At 38.5% G+C, this 16958-nt stretch overlaps 2 protein-coding genes across 2 annotated transcripts in view; both read right to left on the minus strand.

Moving 5' to 3' along the window:
• The window catches only part of LOC140934765 (DNA-directed primase/polymerase protein-like), a 56841-nt gene that overhangs the window by 20029 nt on the left and 19854 nt on the right, over window positions 1-16958 (minus strand). The window contains exons 16-18 of the mRNA XM_073384335.1: window positions 15719-15801; window positions 15395-15438; window positions 12998-13577 (exon numbers count right to left, since the gene is read on the minus strand). Coding sequence (XP_073240436.1) covers window positions 13017-13577; window positions 15395-15438; window positions 15719-15801 — 688 coding nt within the window. The 3' untranslated portion in view covers window positions 12998-13016. The remainder of the gene's footprint in view (window positions 1-12997; window positions 13578-15394; window positions 15439-15718; window positions 15802-16958) is intronic.
• On the minus strand, window positions 751-5631 carry LOC140933830 (uncharacterized). Its single transcript, XM_073383488.1, has 2 exons — window positions 5440-5631; window positions 751-1968 (listed from the first exon to the last, which is right to left on the minus strand). The coding sequence occupies exon 2, from the start codon at window positions 1818-1820 to the stop codon at window positions 1092-1094; it is 729 nt and encodes a 242-aa protein (XP_073239589.1). The 5' UTR covers window positions 1821-1968; window positions 5440-5631; the 3' UTR covers window positions 751-1091.

The raw sequence follows: 16958 nt of genomic DNA on the forward strand, positions 1-16958 counted from the left end.
GGTTCCACTCTGAATAGCAAAAAAAGAAACAGATATTTCCTTCCACAGATTAATACGCTGCACCGACATATCTTCTGTTCAAAAAAACCAATTTTAAGTTCTCAGTCATGGAAATTTCTCCTACTAAGATAGCCTAATATTTGAAAGAGGTTAGTGCCTTCCGAGCTGAAAGACCAAAAAATAGAAACATAAGGCGAAAATCATGACAAGAACACTGTTTAAACGAAATTATCTCGGCGTGAAATAATGACAGTAATTGTAGATCCTTCGCTGCTTATCGTTTTGAATTCATTTTTAAACATTCGTATTCAAGGAAATGAAACAAAGCAGTGTGTAGTGGAGACTTGTGACAGGTTCCCTTTTGTGTTATCAAAGGCCCTTTGTCTCCGGTTGCCATGTCGAATTGAACACGTTCTAAAGATAACAAAGTAGAGATGTTTTGTCGCTAGACAATAACAAAGTCATTTTACACTTAATTGTGAAAATCAGATAATTTCTTTGCTGTTCAGTCTATGCAAAATTGCTCTGTTTGATTGCGTTCTAGTCAATACATTGGAGAATTTGTTCTGGCCTCAGAAACTCGGATTGATGAACATGGACTGAGCTACCTGTAATTCACGGCGCAAGTGAAAACGAATTCGACCACGCTGTCGCTTCGAAGACAAACCACGAATTTAGTAAACGGTATATTATTCCTAATGTACTAGTTAAGATTCTTTATGGATAAATATACAAAAACAGTGCAACTTAAGTAATTATGTTTCAAATAATTTTATTACGGAAATTCGGAGACTTCGATGCGGAATTCACTCCATAAAATTGTTACAAAGATTAATATGGTCATTCGGGCAGAGAAAGCGTTAAAAATGCTCTACTTCTTCTCAAATCTAATTGTCTTTCAATTGCATTAAAAGCAATTAAAGTTTTTACGAACAAGCGTCGGATGAAGTGTTTTACAAAGCCTATTATCGCTCTATGAGTTTGCGACTTCATTCTATACAGTATTTACATATGGCTCCTAATAAGTTGGAAGTTCACTCAATCTCTTAACTATAAATTACCTTTAAATATATTAAACAAGTCAGTTCTCATTAGTAACCAACGTCGTTTCTCATCATTACATAGTCCAGTGAAGATCGCGGAATCCCAGTTCTGCTATCGATTGGGGTAGGAGCATGAACTATGGAAGATGACTCCGGCAAAACGCTTCGATGGTGAACCACATGTCCAACTGGCATAGAATGTGACACGGAAGGGTGATGGCTCGAATAAGCAATAGGCGGCCCGCAAGAAATTTCCCTTCCAACAAGAGGTATATGCCCGGAACAAGATCCTTTCATTTCAGCCATGGTCTGTACTACTGGATAGTGCGGTGTGAAGTGATACGGTGGAGGCGGCTCTGTAAGCGTGCAATTTCCCGCGCAATTGCTAAAGATGGGTCCCGGTGGCATTAAATGTCCTGGCGGCGGCATTGGGCTACACAGCGTAGAAGGCGGTGGGTATCCCAACCCATTCATGTCATGATAACCGTACGGATTGATGCTTTGCGCTTTTACCTTGGGGGTGGTTTTTGGCTTCCTCTTAGGCTGATACTTGTATTCTGGGTGGTCTTTCTTATGTTGCTCTCTTAGTCGCTTGGCTTCCAAAATGTACGGATCTTTAGCCTCCGGTGATAGAGCGTTCCACTCAAGTCCAAGACGTTTACTAATTTCCGAATTCAACATTCGGGGACATTCCTCTGCAATCCTCCTGCGCTCCTTTCGAGACCAAACCATGTAGGCGTTCATCGGCCGTTTTATGTGTTCACTGGGTTTTGTCATTCCGGCGATATTTTCAAGTGTAACAATTTCCAAACTGTCGATCTTTGAATTGACTTCAGCGCCCGGACTTGTCGGTGTACAGTGAAAGCAATCACCCTAGGCGAGTCGTTTTTATAGCAGTCCCATGCCCCTGGGATGGCGGATGTGCCTGGTTGAAATTAAAAGAAACCACGTTCTGAACAATGAATGGAGTGCCTGAATGGCTTCTCTCAGAAGTGGTTTATTATAAGAACCTTGACGGGTATAAATTATTGATTGCCAAAAAGAATGGGTTACCCACATGAACTTAACGAGCAAAAGTTCGATAGAACAATAGAAATTGGAGAACATTGATGAATAATTAACGGAGCACGATGTCCTGTAAGATGAGTAAACGGAGAAGAAGACTGGTGGTGGGAACTCCCACGAATTGAGTGAATTCATTGCTTGAAGGATTGTTATGAACGAGTGTTTTCTTTTTACGCCTTACTTATTTATTCACAAAGAACAAAAAGGTGGAAAAAATATCTTGTATGGTGCACTATCTAATACTTGAGTATCCATGAATGAAAACTAAGTGTCATTCAAAAGGGAATAGAGTATCGCTTCCACATCGTGAAAAATCAACAAGGCGCCAAGGAGATGCGAGATACTTGGAAAAGCACGCCGCCTTGACCAAGCTTATTTGCATTAGAGATGTTCATGTTTTGACGTTTTGTGAATAGATATCAAATGTAGTTTTGCACATTGAAAGATGCCGTGTTTACAGATAACCCACTGTGGCTTGAAAGACTGAATACAATGTTTTAGAGTGAGGTGAAGCGTTAATAGAATTCTGTTCCTTTAATAGAAGGTCTTCATTCAGGATTAATGCCATTAAGACATTAAAGATAATCCCTTGAACGATATAATACTCGGGCTGGCCATACGTTAAACTCTGGACCACATGGTAGAAACGGAACATGAGTGGCTAAATATTTGTTTATTTTGGAATTGTTCATACCTGTGATTTAACGGTGATTTTAACTCACGAGAGCTCCACAAAGACGTTTATTAAGATTGCACTCCTTGTTCCACCCATCCATTAAATCTGTCCCCATGAAGCTTTTAATCAATTTTCCTTAAAGTTTTTCATTGTCATTGAACAAAATTGAAAGACAGTGGGTGGCTTCCCCTTTAGTTTGGCCACTTTTGTGGGTCACAGTCAATTTTAATGTAATTTCTTTCCACTTTACCAGTGGTCGTAGTCAACGTCTTCTCGAGTAAATTTTCAAGGCTCGCACACACAGCCAGCGCACACAATAGAAACAGGCTTAGTGAGATACAATATCATTTTCTACAGGTGTGTTTAAAGCTTATATCTGATTTCTTTGTAGAGAGAAAGTTTATTAAATATCCAAACAGACTACACTTGGGTAATGACAAAATAAAAACTGCAACCAAAAAAATAGGTTAACATGTCGCTAAATAATCTTTGTTGAACTCTAAAAAATTCAAACAAGTCAACAGAGCGTATATGCACATAATAAGTTAACACAGCGAGCTGGAATTACATCTTCATTACAGGAAGAGTTATGGAAATAAAAGTAGGAAACACGTGCCAATTTTGTTCTACAGCTGTCTGCTTTTGAGTCGCCATGAAACGCTATTTAGAGTACTCAGTAGGCAAGCATATTTCTCCACCTAGGCCGTTCGGCTGACGCGATTTTTTTTTCATGACATATTTAGTTTAATTTCTTGGAAATCTTTTAAAAGATAATAGTTACCACTTTTTTAATCGATATCTCGAGAGACAAAGGGGTAGATAATTCTTTGTGTCTGCACGGTGCAATACAAACGGGGCAAATATTGGGTTTTAAACGGGCTTTAAAAGCCCTTCGTGTACGGCAGGTAAATTGGTCGTGTTTCATAGACTGTGTTTAACAAATGGCTTTTGTGTTGAGTTCCGCATCAAATTATCACTCAGTTAAAACCAAACCAAGGTAACACCTTGAAAGGTTAAAAAATGGTGAACTAATATAAAATAAAGGGATAGTAATTCTGAATATATAGACATATATCAATTGAGATATCAGTAACCGTAACACTATTTTGACACAAGGATAAAAAATAAGATATCGAAAACGCATCGCTTGGATTAACACGTGGTGACACACCCGAGAGCGTTGTGAGACCCACGTTGCCAGTTATCGCTGCATAAACGCAAGTCTTCTATTATTTCGAGGCAGGCCAACTACCAAGCGATTTCACAAACTTGCGGTGGGAGGAAATTTCAGAGATAAAAATATAGCATAAAAACAAGAGACATTTAATGTCGTGCAGTGAGGGATCACATGTTTGCCAGCGGGAAAGGAAAACACTTTGTCCTCCGATAACTTAACTTGTGGCTTTCGAAACGCAAAAAAAGACCTTTCAAAGACTGTCAGCTTGTAGCTCTGGCCTCATATTACTTTCCTTGACCAACAACAATTGACTCGCCTCTTGTATGTGTCAAAGAAACATGGACGGCGCCCTAAAAATGACCGAAAACTGAGCCATGTAAAATGCTGGAAAGACTCAGGTATTGTCTTGACAGAATTAATTGCATAATTGGAATTTAATTTGGGTCACGTTTTCTGCAATTATTAATTTTTTGTGTTGATTAGTTCCTTGGGTGATGTTACGGCTGAAACAGCGGTACACACAAATAAAAACGAAGCAAGCTCTGGTCAAATTGAAAGCTGCTAACCCAATAATAAACTGAGAACTTTGCAAAACTTGGCAGATAACTTGGGCTGTGAAACTGGCCCTTAGCGACTGTTATTCAAAACGTACATACACAATACACGAACTGATAATACAGGTTATTGTTCTTTAGGCAAGTCAACAAGGAAGAAAATGCTGTTGGCCTTTTATCTCAATTCATACTAATTCACAACCCATGACTGAACAAGACTAACTTTTAGTGTTTAAATCCTAAACTTCCGGGTAAATGCATCGTTGCTCGCAATATACCTTCATGTCGTTTCATCTATTCTCATTTTATAGTCAAAACTTGTTCGACTCTACAGGTCTTAAAATTCAGCAGTCTTCAAACTGCTAAGACATGAGCTTTAATAGGTGATGGCGTCAAGGAGAAATGGAAGAGTTCCACTCGAGTTCGAGTTTCTGTACTGTAAATGAGACATAAAAAGTCCTGTTGCAAATGAAAGACGACAAAGGAAGAGATCAAAAGCCCTTTGTTAGAACGCTATAGCGAAGCCGTTAGGTCGTTATCAATAAAAGATTTTTAGCAGCTAATGACCACCAGTTACGTTAGGAACCCTTGACCGACAGAACATTTCCTCAGGCTTAGTTGCCTTAAGGTAAAGATATTCGTCGAACGAATATTTCGCAAATTCCTCGTTTTAAGTACTTACTTAACAAGCCACCATGAAATATTAGACAATAATATTCCAGGGGAGCGTCAGTGAAAATTACAGCGTTCATATGAAAACCTGCCTGGCACTAGTAAAGTTTTGTGACCCTACTGGTTTTTGGACGACATTTGCGACGAGCCTGAGCAGAGAGGTTCACCATCTAGCTATTTACACAAACTTGTCTCACAAGTAAATTATCATTTTACAAGGAAACCATAGCTACACAAAAAAGTCTAACTTACAGCACAACACTTGAAACATGTCTCTTATACGGTCCAGTAACTCCTGATTCTTTGGGCGGCAGATTATAGGAGATTGTTTGCACAATAAGTCACTTCTCTAGGGGTATATTAAGTTCAGATAAGACAGTTCACTCATTAATAACACAGAACTAAACATACTATAAAGAAGTAAACCTCAAAGCGTTTTTTGTCTAACTATTATTTGGTTTAGATGTATTTTGACTTTCTAAGAAGACTATCGATAATTGCCGTAATTTTCAATTAGGGAAAGTATAATAGATCTTTTCAGTATCATCGATTTGTTGAAATCCAAGTCAATTCTCCTTTGGTTCCGTGTCCCACAGCTGACTAAAAACTTTGAATAGTTAGAAAAATATTTTAGAGAGTCGATTTTCAACAAAGACAGCGTTTAAATACTTCCAGGTTTGTTGCATCTAATGATCATACACGTCAATAAACTCACTACAAATGCACGTAGGGCCTTGGGTTTGCCTCCAAACGTCATGAAAATTGACTCAACACAATAACCAGCGAAAAACACTTGATTTGCATCTGCAACGTGAATTGAACAAATTTAAAGTGATAAGCGTCCAGTATAAACTACCAATTAACGTTTCAGCCTTCCATCTCACTTTCTTAGGAAAGACACTTTAACTGGTAGCCTAAAATCAGATCGAGTTTCTTTTTTTCATAAGCAATTGATCTTATTTCGTAATTGCATTCCTAGAACTAAACTTAATTCATTTTTCAATCTCTCTTTGATTTTCCGCAGAGCTCGAATAAGAGATAATTCATAAAGCAACAAAAGTACTTTCAATAACTGTTTGGGTTCTTTGATTTCTTTGACTACCAAATTCTAGTGAACAAAACTTCGCATTCACGAACAATTGCAGGATAACCTTATTTATAACCTCAAAAGGCAAGAGAAATAAGATCTCACAACAGATTTTCTGCTTGAATGAAATCGAGTTAACGAAAGAGAAATATTTGTCTAAGGCCCATGCAGTTCTTACAGGTATTTGCCTTGCACTTGTGTTTTCATTGTTTCCTCTCAACACACCACTTGATTTCTCTTTTGTTCTCAAAGGATCCTTTCAAAACAACGTTGAAAAGTGTAAGAGTACTTAATAGCTGTAAAAATTCAGCTCATCTCTTGTCTCTCTAATAATGTTCCCAAGCTTTTAGGGCCGTGTCCAAAAAAAAAGAAAAGAAAGGTGGCATTTCCTTTTTTTTTAATTCTAGACACGACCGTAAAAGATTCCTCATGATAATAAATTTGAAGGAAACAAACTCGCCATTAAAGGAGCTGCTTCACGACTGCCTAGTTCATTTGTTTATAACGCCAATTACGGGTCCTAATATTCGCTGGGTTATTTATACCTTCTTTTAACATCTTGAGTGGTTATTTTAATGTTTCTCTCAACTTGGTGGCAGTTTCCACTATTTGAATTTTGATAAATTTCATGACACAGCTCCATTTAGTCTTACAGCCCTGTTTTCTTTGGCATTATTTGTTGGTCTACTGTGGATTCATATGCACGGTGGCCACTCGGTCAGGATAAGACAAAGGGAACAAATGTACAAAAAGTGGAATGAAACTAAATGTTCAAAGACGGCGCTAAAACAAAAGGAAAAACCGGTCGTCTATAGCCAAATTAACATGGTAAAACGCTCTTCAAAAGCGATCGCAACAGAAAAGGTTATTTTTTTGTTATATCAAGCAATTTGATTTATCTTTTTGTCCCAGGGAAAGAGCCAAGGATCGACAGTAATCAGCCTCACTGTTTATTTACCTACCACTCGCGTGATAATCCTTCTTTTGCAAGCCTCAATGTTATATTAGAGGAAACGAAAAACGCTGTTCTTGCCATGAAGGATGTTATCGTTGGCGGCAAAACGTTATGCCCAGGGGCGAGTTCTTCAACGTAGAATTAAGATAAACCACGTTTAGGCGCAAAAATTGACATCAAATGTGAACGCATAGGAGGCAAATTTTGTAAATTCTTTTGCCTACATTTTGATGTTTGGATTCTCTGAAATAACTATGGTACAAAATTGACAGGGAACAAGCCACCCAGGAACGGGGACTTTGAGGAATTAAAAATCCAAAACCTTTCCTGGGGGAGCCTGACACCGGACCTCCTAGAAGCTTACGCCTTCGGCGCTCGTTTAGGAAATCGGTCAATATTTATTGTAGATCCGCGCCTGATTTTATACATCACACATCACACATCATCAAGACGAGTCTCTATTCCTCTTTTTCACTTTATATAAAAAAGAACGCAAGGCATCAATTTCAGTACCAGGAACGTTTGACGAACTCGAACTCTAAAATTAATACAGTTAAGCAACGTAGGCGGTAACTTACGGTTTATTCATAGAAAAACAAAAATGAACAAAGAGGTATACTAAGGGGCATCAGTATGACTTTCTAGTAGACTATGTAACGTAAGATTTGAACTCTCTCCTGCCTTGTAACAAGTTGGACTATGCAGTAAAGACTTCTTCAGCACGGTGCATAAAGAGGCAAAATCCTTTATTTGATTGTCAGTACCCCCTTCCTTGTTTAAGAAAATTCCGGTGAGAATTTTGCCACCAAAAGGCCGAAAAAAGGTGCTGGGTTTTGGTGCCTTAAACGAAAAATAAGGTACCTGTTGGCAACCACTTCACGCCGAATTTTAATGAAACTTCCATTCTGATTCAATAGTCTTTATTAACCGACGATAATACGGTTGACTCCAGATAACTCGAACCTCGCGCTAACTCGAACCAAAATCGATTTCCCCTGGATTTCCGTCATAAATTTTCTGTAATTTTACCCTCGGTAACTCGAACCCCAGATAACTAGAACGTCCACTAACTCGAAGTAATAATTGTTTCCCCTCAGATCATTTCTATATAATCTTACCCTCGATAACTCGAACCATGTTTTGAGCCCTTATTGAAAAAGTCGGGAAAAAACTGTGAACTGGCATCCGAAACATTGAATTTTGAATTTCTCATTGACGTGTTGTAGGCATATAGTTTACTAGTGGAAGCTGATGTTGTTTGTCAAAAAATCTAACGTGAAACAGCTATTTTCTTCGACCTCCCTATAACTCGAACATTTTTCGATTTCCCTGAAGGTTCGAGTTATCAGGAGTCGACTGTATTACGACAAACGTACGCAGGGTCAGTCAACATTCCAGACGCAGTTCAACTAAATTTTCTCAATTGACTAACTTCTCTCAGACCGCTGTTATGAAATAGAGCTGGCCAAAGGTACTGTTCAGTCATCTTTTAAAGACCTCGTAATCGGAAATTGTACTTTATCTTCTTAAATTGACCTTAGTTCTTGATATGACCAGAAAGGGGAGTTCACATTATCTAAGGCGACTGATGTAACAGCGACCAGTTTCTCCTACAGATATTGTACGAGATCTCGGCTTTCAGTCAAAAACCCGAGACATTTCTCTCCGACAGACCAAAATGACATTCAAAAGTCTCTGTTGCCAGTTTTAAACCATTTGTGCCATCCTAAAATCTCATTCTAATTTAGTTCTATCATTTCTTGTTCTTGTGTTAACAATTACGCCTGAGGCCAGTCGCATAAACTCTCACCTCAGGTATCATGCCATAGGTCTGGCGTTAAAATGGGCTAAGTGTCGAAAAAAAAAGCTTTTACGACCGACGTTAACATTTATGCAACTGTCCCGCAGTCTGCCAGGTCAGTCATGCAGCCACAATCAACAATTTAACGAGACAACAAAGCGATCGACATAACACTAAACAGTAACATATATAAAAGAAGCAAAAAGAAAGTACCGACACAAATCAAATCAAATATCAAACTGTCCATCATTGAACTATTCTCTGAAAAAACAGGTGTTTACCTACATTTTCATCTTTTCGTATTCAAGATTTTATTCAACATTACAGATTCTTCAAAGTGCTAGCGTGCCCTATTATTTCTTTTTCTAGTTTTGTTCCAACAAATTCTTTATAAAAGCCCGCGAGTAAGCTCTCCTGGGGTTCCCGGGGGTGGGGGAGGGAAGAGCGCCACGAGAGGAAGGAGAGGGAAGGGCGCCCCGGGAGAGAAATTTTTCCTTTTGGTGTTCCTTTTATATATATACATACGGCTTATTTCATTATTTGAAGGCACACTTGACTAGGTAAGCACAAGACAAAACAATAACAAAGTATTATTAATGTGTTAGCTTAATAAAGACCTTTTTTTAAAGAGAATAAGACTATATGCGGTAATTTTATTCAACAACGCTATAACGATAACGTCATTTATTTATCAGTTTCGTAAAATCATCTCGTTCAGGCAAAATGTCTTATGATTCATTTGAACAGCACATTTCAACACCAAAGTGGGGATAAAGAATGCGCACACCAGTTTTTAGAGCGCAATAAAGGCGTCTGTCTTTAGAACACTAGTGTTGCGTAGCTACCTTTTTAAAACATAAAAAATGCGAACTCAGCGGCCTTGAATACAAATTATCCACCCGACAAAGGTCCAGGGACCAGGAAAAAATACCAACAACGGCTATAAATCGCAAATAAAAAATCAAAAATTTTGGGATTACCTTGTGGCTGTGTTCTAATGTGTTCTCATCTAGCTTTGTATAACAGAAGAATCTTGATAGCACCTCCTACCTGCTAAAGTTATGTTTTGCTTTGGAATTCTGATTACGTTTAGTTGTGGATTTGGCAACATTTTTCAAAATAACGTTGAAATATTAGGTGAGTAAATAATACGCCTCATAACCTGAAAATTAAGCCCAAAATGTCTCATAAAATTTACAGGGTATTCAGCATAAACCAAGCTTTTTATTTTACTGTTACTTGGTCACGTTATGGACTACTTAACTACAGGGTAATAAAAGCTTTTTTTCCGCCTGTAGCGAGATTTCAAAGTATGCTACACTGCTTACTGAAGTAGACAACGTTTGTAACAGGAAAGAACACTTCAACAAATACTATGAAAAGAATTCGACAAAAATCATAGCAAATAAACATGAAATTTATAAATTTGTGAATACCACACTATCTGACTGAACTGTAAGGAAACAAAGGCTGGCAATGATAATATAAATAAAATATTTCCAACAAAATTTGGTCCCTTTGTTCCTTTGTTTTTGTTTCACGTGAGATATTCGGCGCCGACAAAATCCCACGCTCATTGCTGTTTTGTTCTTTTCTTTCTTGGAAACTTAATACTTTTATAACAAAAGAATTAGGTTAAATGAACTCTTTATGGATTTCTACGTGACTTCCAGGAAGCATAGTTCAGATCAAAGGATTGTTTTGTGTTCTGTTTTGACGAGCACACATTACACGACCACGTAAAGTGAAATCTTGATAAGTTCTTCCGTTCTTCCTTGACAAAGAAAAACATTTGTCAGTCTTTTTTTTTTTTCTTTTAGGCTGTGTTCACTCTACAGCGGATAGCATTTCGTGCCGCCTCGAAACCCTTCATACGTCTTCGCATTTGTACATTACATTAAAACCTAATCAAGGAACTGGATTTGTGTTTGATTTAACACAAATGCGAGGCATTTTGATTGGCGCTGCGCTCATTAGATACCTTTAGATTGCAGGACGAGGACGAGGACGAGATCGATATTTAACTTAACGTTTTATCGCGTACCGTCAAACCTCTCCACAATAGGCACCTTATGGACAGAAGAAAGCGGCCTTGTGGAGAGGTGGCTGTTATGGGGAGGTAGGGGCGTAATATGACAAATTTTTTTTACTGAGAGGAGTGCAACTTGATTATTGTGCTAAGTTAATGCTTACTGAATCCCATTATGTATACCGCTATTTCGAGAAAGGTTTTCTCAAAAAAATGTGCACTCGACAATCCCGAAAGGTAGTATCGGATATGATCAATACATTGTTCCCGACACTGGAGTTGTCGAATCCACTTCTTCTTGCTTTCCTTTAGCACTCGCAAATTACGTCCTTGGCCTCTTGTACCATTCTTTGAAATTTTTTTGAAAAACAGTGAGGTCAAAACCACCCAGAATACCTTTCGGGATTGTCGCGTAAAGTTTTTCCGACAACCATTCTCGAATTAGCTGTGTGTAATATGAAGAGATAAAATATGCAAAAAACTTGAATAATGTTTTGACTCAAAATGTTACCGTTACAAAACGAGCAAGGTTCGCAGCGTTCGCTATAAGTATCGTAGACAATTTGGCTTGCTGCCTCTGGCTTAATGCAGCAGTATAAATGGAATACAATCAAAATACAACTGCTGCAATTAATCATCAACGCGCTATACGAATCAAATTTAATGGTCATTTCTGACTTTTTCATCAGTGTCGGAATAAAACTAGCCGTTGTCGAGAGGTTTGGTAGCTGGGGACTCGCTTTAGTGGCTGTTGCCGTTGTGGAGAGGTGGCTGTTAGAGGAAGTTCGACTGTATTCTCAAAAAATACACACCCTCGAAAGCTTCTTTTTCCTTCTTTCACCAGAAAAATTAGCCCAAGATCGGAAAATGATAAAATTCCTATACCTTATTCCGGCATTACGACATTCTCGCTAAAACCTGCCGTTGAATGACGACGGCTATCACTTTAATTCCCGCCAAAATGACGCTGATTCACGGGCGCACAACTTAGTATTGAGAAAATCTCATACTCGCAGTCGTCCTCTTCTTAGAATCTTAACAGGTGTCTTAAGATATCTTTAACAGACAACAACATTATCAGTAACCCCCCCAAAATTTTCTGCTTATTTTTACGGATCCATGTTATACTATGCTCTGTTGCATTATATCAACCACGACGCCATTAGACTTGCAATTGCTACGTAGATAAACATGAAAATTATAAGCCTTTGCGATGAGAGTAAAATTGCGATCGCCCTGGTGTCAAATTGATAGACACTGTGACTGGCTTAAAAATATCGCACATCTTTTCTCAGCCAATCAGGATAAATTGAATCAGAACCAACTTGACACTTGCTCGCACGCGCAACTCGGCGGCCGTTCACGGACGATTATTAGAGTTTTGATTTTTACAGTAAAAAGTTTATCTTGATAAGCCAGAGAAATCAACTGATCTTACTTAAGTTCTGGTTTGTTTTTTTTTTACAATGCTAACTAGTAAACAGGTAGAGTTTTTGACACAGGCATGCCGTCACAACGCTTCGACAATGTCAGAGAGTACTCATTTGTACATATATTCAGAATCTAAAACTTAAGAAGTTCTACATGTAATTAATAAAACCAGCAAAAATAATTTCGCCATGGCATTCGCACACTGATCGCTTCAACAGTAGACACTGACTAGGCTAATTAATGAAATACGTTAAAACGACCGTGTCTCGTCCCTACCCCAGACGCGCATTAAGACTCTATGCGCTCCACCCGCCCCCCCCCCCCCCCCACTATATGAACACCTAGAACAGCCGGGGAAGGCTACCCTGTCACAACAGTTCCGTTTAGTTTAGCGAATTACTTGCTACGAAACTTAACAGTGTTCCAGCGAATTGTCCGGTCGGTAAAAGTCTTATTTGCAGCTATGCCAAGTAATCCTAAAGTTAGGCGTATAAAAATGCTACTTACATACACTCCATGATATCAACTAGGACAAGCTATTCAATTCAGTTGTACTTTCAACATCTTCTGCAGCAAAAGACAACTCCAAATCGCTGACGGGATCCTCATTCAGCCAATTACATACATCTTCATCTGATGTAAAATTTAATAGGTTGCTATCCACGCTAACACCATTTCTTCCTGGATGGCCACCGACGTTTTGTGATCTCGTGGTGTCTGTGAACTTCGGGTGGTCCGAAGCTGGTCCCTCCCTTTTTTTAAAAAACTTATTCCTTGTACCATCTGACAGAGCATTTATCGTATCTTGGGCGCGAGAAACGATGCTTTCGGTAGAATGGCAAGCTGCCTCTGGAACGTCGACTTGAAGCAATGCGATATCGTCCACGCTCTCATCATCCCAATTAATAAGATCAGATATTTCCGAGGGATTTTGTTCCCCTCTTTTGTAGCTATTTGCAAGTAAAGCACCGTATTTTGGAAAACTGCAGAGGCTGCGACTCATATCGTCACATTCCTGTTTTTCAAAGTCAGCTGCAGCGTTACAAAGCTCTTGATCGTCACCTTCAGAACCGAAGAACTCTTCATACTGAAAGGAAAAAAAGGACTCTGTTGAAAACGAAGAAGCTTAGCAGCTCCTCCCTTCTTTCATCCGGAAGAGACAGCTGCAAAACTAGAACTAAGACGTAGAAATGCTTATGAGCATAACAAACAGTTCATTAAATAAGGGGAAAAAAGACTAAAGCCCTGTTGAGGTTCCAAATGTAATAACTGGTGAAAAATATAATAAGGAATTGGTTGCAAATGTCATAAGGGTCCCAAATGTTATGACGAATTGGTGCCATATGTAAAAAACCGGTCACAAATATAATACGGGGAAGGTCACAAATGTAGTAAGGATCGCATTCGTGTTGCGAATCGTCGTTGCGAATCGTCTCGTGTAAATTACACAATTCGCAACAACGATTTTTAGCACAACACAGCATTACAGCATTATTGCGACATTGTTTCGAATGGTTGTAACATTGTTCCAACATTGCAACGCTATCTTGCTCTGAAAATCGTCGTTGCAAATCGTCTCGTGTAACATCACCTTAATGCCGAATCAAGACATTTATTTCATGAAGGAAATGCGAAGGAATCTCATTAAGATAAGGTTGTGCTATTTATAGGTACTTTAAGATCACCTTATCTTAATAAAAGGGATTCCTCCGCATTTCATTCCTGTGATGAAGACAAAACTCTATAACGTCATAGGTGTTAATATATTCCTCCAGTAGTAACCGTTGCGCCCTATACTACTATCGCATCCAAAAATGAACCATTCGCGAGCGAAGCGACAATTTTATTCATTAATTCATTCTTTTTTTATCAGAAGTCAGAAGAAGCGACTAAGGGAGAAGCGTCAGTCAAGGGATACCACCAACCACTGCATACAAACAATATATGTAAATGGCAAAGAAGTGATTATACTTTTTTATTGCTCTTAGTGATCTAGTACTCTGTAGGGTATTAAGCTGATATTATAAGGGACGATTCGCAACGACGATCTTTAGCGCAACACAGCGTTGCGATGTTGGAGCAGTGTTTTAACTATACGAAACAATGTCGCAACAATGCTGCAATGCTGTGTTGCGCTAAAAATCGTCGTTGCAAAACGTCTCGTATAACATCACCTTTTTTCCCCGGGTTTAAACCATATTAGGGAGCTAAAGGTGATGTTACACGAGACGATTCGCGACGACGATTTTTAGCGCAACACAGCGTTGCAACATTGTTTCGACATTGTTTCGAATGGTCACAACATTGTTCCAACATTGCAACACTGGGTTGCGCTAAAAATTGTCGTTGCGAATCGTCGCGTGTAACATCACCTTTAAGCAACAGCGACGGCGACGGCTACGAAAACGTCACTTAAAAAGTAAAGTCGCGCTGCTTCAAACTTAATCGCGCTTATTACATCTCGTTCAATTCATCAAATGCTGGCAATTTTCTGTGGAGTTGAATTCTAAAAGACTGTATGAAAGTTCAGAAAAAGAAAAATAAAGTCGTTGTCTTGAGTTCACGTTCTTTCATAAAACGTGAAATTAGGTATTTTGACGTCGTAGTCATGCAGTGAGGACAAAGAAATGTTTAAAAAAAGCGTGATGCACGAGCGGAGCTGTTGTTTTGCCAATCTAAGTCTTTGCTTTTTTGCCCTTCTCGTTCTCGTTGCTTAAGCTCCCTATTTGTACCGCATCACAGGCATCGTCTTGATCTGACCAATTCTGTTACGTCTGAATAGAGGACTGCTCGGTAGGAAGTCCTCGAGAGTGAGCGCTCCCTAAAAGACTGCTAATTCAGAGTTACGTTGGGAACTTCACGGTGGAAAGAAAGTACACCATAGACGAGCAACAATTAAGGTACCTGAGTACGTGACAGTGGATTAATCTCATCAGGTATAGGACGTTCTGGAAACAAGAAAGACCAACAAAAAAACATGTGACTTTGACGTATTTTTATAATCGAAACGTCGAAAAGATGATTCTAATCCAAATGTGAAAAATAAACATCAAATTATTGAAAATTCATATTATATAAACAGCTTCTGGAAAATTGTGTCTGTATAGATCACGAAAAAAACTGGGACAAGTTGTCCAAAGAATTTTCACGTCGTCTGCTGGCGGAAAGATAAGCCAATATAACTGGGAAGGGAAACTTGTTCCTTGCACGCGTACTATACATACATACCAGGAGACCGATAATCAGTGCGCTTACAATCGGGGTCATGACACTTTTGATAATAAACGCCATGCCTCAAGTCAACAACAATCCTAAAAAGCAAAAATAAAATCAATAAGGTAAAAAGGGGAGAAGACACAAAACTGATCGGTTTCTATTTCGCCACAACGTAGCACTGTATAACATCAATCCCGAACAACTAAGAACTAACGCTCAGCGGGTTATGTTTGTATCTATAACTTGTTTCCAGACACTCGAAAGGAGAACTACAAACCTTAAAACAACAGTATTACCCTCAAACTCTCGAAAGAAATAATTGTGCTATTTAGTAGGGCAGCAAACAGGTTTTCGACTCTCCAGGGTAGGGACAAGTCCCTTCTGTTCCCCAACCCCCGTCCCTCAGTCAATTTGCTCGCCTACGTTGTAGGTCAACTGCTTTCTTCGGTTAAACCAGAGTTGCCTTTAACTTAAACCGCATTTGTAATCCGTTTTAATCTTCTTCAAGTTTGTCTATCAGTACCTTCTTTAGTATTTGCTCTGTTATTTTGAGCCAATATTTTTAAGCCCCACTCAATTTGCTAGCAGCTCTCGCACTGTTCAGGGGCACCCAACGAGAATATAGTTCAAAACCACTTTAACATAGCATTGTTAAACGTTTTTGAGATAAATATTAGCGATAAAAAAATCACGACGTTTCGACCTCTCCGAGGTCATTTTCAAGTGTATAAAAGTTCTCTAAATTAGCATAAATAAGTTAAAAACAAGTTATAATAGATAAAAATGTGGTGAACGCTAAAATGTGATAAAATATGTAAAAATGTAAAAAGTGCTAAAAATATTTATAAAGTCAATGGAAATAAAACAATGTTAACAAGAACTACTCTAAACAAATAATTTGGCGCGAATTGTAATTAAACGTATTTTAGTATTTAAACGGTAGATATAGGCATATTTTTATCCCCTAAAAATTTTTCATCTGTTCGGATTTCCTAGCTGAAAGTCTAGTGATCCGAAACTTATAGGGATCAAAACTTACCTTTTCGAAAATTCTAGCCAGAAAAAAGGCTCCCGAAAATTCTAGGTGACCTTTTTAGGGTAAAAATCCGTTAAAAATAGGCAATTATACCATTTTTCAGATGTTCGAAAATCCAGGGAGAGGCAGGCAAGCAAGAAATTTTACAACGAATGTTCCGAAAATTCTAGATCGCAAATCGTCTTCCGAACAGATATTTTCCGAAAATTGTCATTG

Source organism: Porites lutea, chromosome 4, assembly GCF_958299795.1.
Source record: "Porites lutea chromosome 4, jaPorLute2.1, whole genome shotgun sequence".
Taxonomy (NCBI): Eukaryota; Metazoa; Cnidaria; class Anthozoa; order Scleractinia; family Poritidae; genus Porites; species Porites lutea.

Excerpts from the sequence above, each read along its gene's own strand:
- LOC140933830 (XM_073383488.1), bottom strand. The coding sequence starts at position 1,820 with ATGACAAAACCCAGTGAACACATAAAACGGCCGATGAACGCCTACATG.